Source organism: Apaloderma vittatum, unplaced genomic scaffold (assembly GCF_000703405.1).
Source record: "Apaloderma vittatum isolate BGI_N311 unplaced genomic scaffold, ASM70340v1 scaffold3141, whole genome shotgun sequence".
Lineage (NCBI taxonomy): Eukaryota > Metazoa > Chordata > Aves > Trogoniformes > Trogonidae > Apaloderma > Apaloderma vittatum.
In genome coordinates, this window is record NW_009700639.1 from 6,521 (window position 1) to 9,382 (window position 2,862).

Below are 2,862 nucleotides of genomic sequence, written 5' to 3' on the forward strand. Positions count from 1 at the left end.
AAGTCCTTCACAGTGGTCTGAGCTTCTCTGTGAAGATACACACCTGCAGCTGAGATGCACTCCATATGACTACAACTGTTGCTATCAAGCAGGCATAAGCATCTATTGTGTCAGTTTGCAAGTTTTTCTAAGATACCATTTGAAATATCAGCATGGAAGCTAAATTCTCTCTTGGGTCTAGTGATAGCTCACCTTGAAGATAACAACGTTTCCATGAACTAAGTAGTTATATTTAGGCCATAGGAGAATATGCGATGGTCAAATGGTTCTAAATTCTTTGGCTTCCTGTCTTTTCTATTCCTCTTTGCATAACTTTAAAAATTTATTGTTATTTGCTGTTACAGACAAGAACCTTGGCTTGGAATGAATGAAGTACTAGTTGTCACTTGCTTTATCTTTGTTCATGTTTCACAATGAAAGAACGACTAGCGAATATGTTTGCTGATTCAAGCAAGTAAAACTTATGACCACAGCTGTTAAAGCTAGAAGCAACCTTCCAAGGACATGTTTCTTTCCTTGCCTTAAAGGAAACTTTCAGTGGAATGGGTAGCCTGTAGGTCTGCAGTTCAATCGTTATATTTCTTTTTCCTTTCTGCCACACTGCGAAGCCAGGGATGCACTATTCTATAAAGAATATTACAGTGCTGGGTGTCCTTTGTGACGGACAGTGTACAACAATAGCGTTTGGTATTCCTAGACATTGAACTAAATTGTGTGTTGTTCAAGAAGCTCAAGCATAGAATAACTCAATGCAGTTCAGAAGAATTACTTTAGCTTTGCAAAACTGTTCCCCTTTATCACCTGTGTCTTGGCAGAACTGAGCCTTTGCTCTCTCACTCCCTTAATAAGGGGATCAGTTCCTGCGAATAGAGCCCCAAAGTGAGGATCTGCTTGAGGACTGGGTAAAACTTTTGTTACACTCATTGATGAATTTAGTAGCTGAATAGTCTTCTGGACTTCAGTGCAAAATTTTGTATTATAGTGCAATGTATTTTTGTTAATCTCATCATCAAATTACTGAAAAATGTCATGTTACTGTCAGATTCAGAGTTTGGTCTGTATCTCGAATATCTGGTAATACCATGCTTGGCTTCCTCTCTGTCTGACAGTTTCATACCTGGAGAAGATGAGCACTGCACAGAATGATGAGCTTTCAAATCTTCCTCAAAGTCAAGAAAAAAATCTTCAAAGTCACGCTCATCTGTAGGGGAGAAAATATCCATATTTAATACTGCAGTTTGCAGGAAAAATTCTTTTAGTAAAAATTGCAAAAACAGCTGTGGTATTTAAGCACTGGCCTTGACCCTTTGCCTGCCAAAGTGCAGAAGCAGACGTACGCCTACTTGGTTTTGAATTACTACAGTAAGGATTATTTAAAAAGTTGGCAACATGGCTTCTCTCAATCACTTACAGGTACACTCTCTATTAACTAATTGACAGTTTGAAGTCTGCACAGGAAGGAGTTTAAAATATGAATTCTGCTGTTGTGCCAGGCTGCTAAGAAAGAACCCAAGTTTTTCTGTGTTTCTTATGTCATTGCTCTATCACGTATTCTTGGCTCTATTCTTGCTGGGGCTGCCCCTGAGCTCTGAGACTTACTGCTCTGCAGGAGCGGAGATAGCACAGAAAGCAGCAGGATGGTTTAAGAGCTGTGTGTGCACCTACGTAACATGTAACAGGCCAAGTTAATAGACCTTGTGCTGAAGGGAAAGAAAAACACATTAGTCTTCTGTCCTGGAGAGCAGATGCTCTCTCTGGTACCCAGGAAGTGGCGGGAAAAGCAAAATTTTTGGCAGCTATGCCAAAGTAGCTGCATAAGCCCTGTGACTCCTCCTGAAGGATGCGGACAGCAGGAGAGCCAAAGAGGCATTGCTGCTTCCAAGGTTGGCAAGAAACGAGATCTTTGCTGGCCTGCTCCTGTAGGGGGTTACATACCAGCCCCACCTCCCTGTCTCTGACATAAAAGGAAGATTTCATTTCTGACATTATTATAGTTATTATTTGGATGGAAAGATGAGCGAGTGAGATTTTTGAAAGGCAGACCTGAAAAAATGAGTTTGCTAAGCACAGGAATGCTTAAATATCATATCGGGCATGGGAGAGGCTGCCTCTGTGACTGCAAAAGAGTTATCAGATTTGTTTAAAACCACAGCCTTCAGGGAGATTCCAAAGCCAAGGGCGACAGTTACCTTGAATTTGTAACAACCCAGCATCCTTCCTGTGAAAATCATCAATGCTGCTATTCTCATCTTTGTTCCACTGGCTGGAGATTTTGTAGTGGCTCTCACAAGCTCCAAAGGCACAGCATTGATAAGCATAAGGCATTTCCATGACCCTGTAGGAGAACAAGGAAGCATGCCACGAAACTGGTTTAGCACCAGGGTTACTGGAATGTACTGCTTCTCTACTGTTAGCACAAAGGAACTTGCTTAAATAACCATGACTGTGAAGTAAAAATATCTATGGGTAAAAGCTAGTCATGACAACACAAAATGAGGACTCACAAATAAAATTCCACCTTGGAAATAAAGATGATTTTCAGGATAACTTAAGTAAAGGCACAATGAAGTTTTCTTATGTATTTTCATGGCAGATATGAAAGTGGGATATATGGACCTTGCCACTGAGTGAATGTTAGTCTTGGAGCTGTATTTCTATTTTATGATTTTATAATGTAACTCAACAGTTTCTCCATGTTAGTTTTTTAATGGTTTCTTTTAAATAAGCAGATCCAAATATCACAACTGCATCTACCCACCTAAGAGCCAAAACCAAAACAATACTTCCCAAATGGAATTTCTCCAGTTTTGGGTGAAGGGGATTCAAACTTTGGAATTCAAACTTTATTCACTCTTTGCATAG

The 2,862-nt window shown here is 40.1% G+C and overlaps 1 protein-coding gene across 1 annotated transcript in view; it reads right to left on the bottom strand.

Moving 5' to 3' along the window:
• LGR5 (leucine-rich repeat containing G protein-coupled receptor 5) overlaps positions 1-2,862 on the bottom strand; it is a 53,936-nt gene that overhangs the window by 1,777 nt on the left and 49,297 nt on the right. Inside the window, exons 15-16 of the mRNA XM_009878805.1 lie at positions 2,190-2,335; positions 1,118-1,201 (exon numbers count right to left, since the gene is read on the bottom strand). Of these exons, the coding sequence (XP_009877107.1) occupies positions 1,118-1,201; positions 2,190-2,335 (230 nt within the window). The remainder of the gene's footprint in view (positions 1-1,117; positions 1,202-2,189; positions 2,336-2,862) is intronic.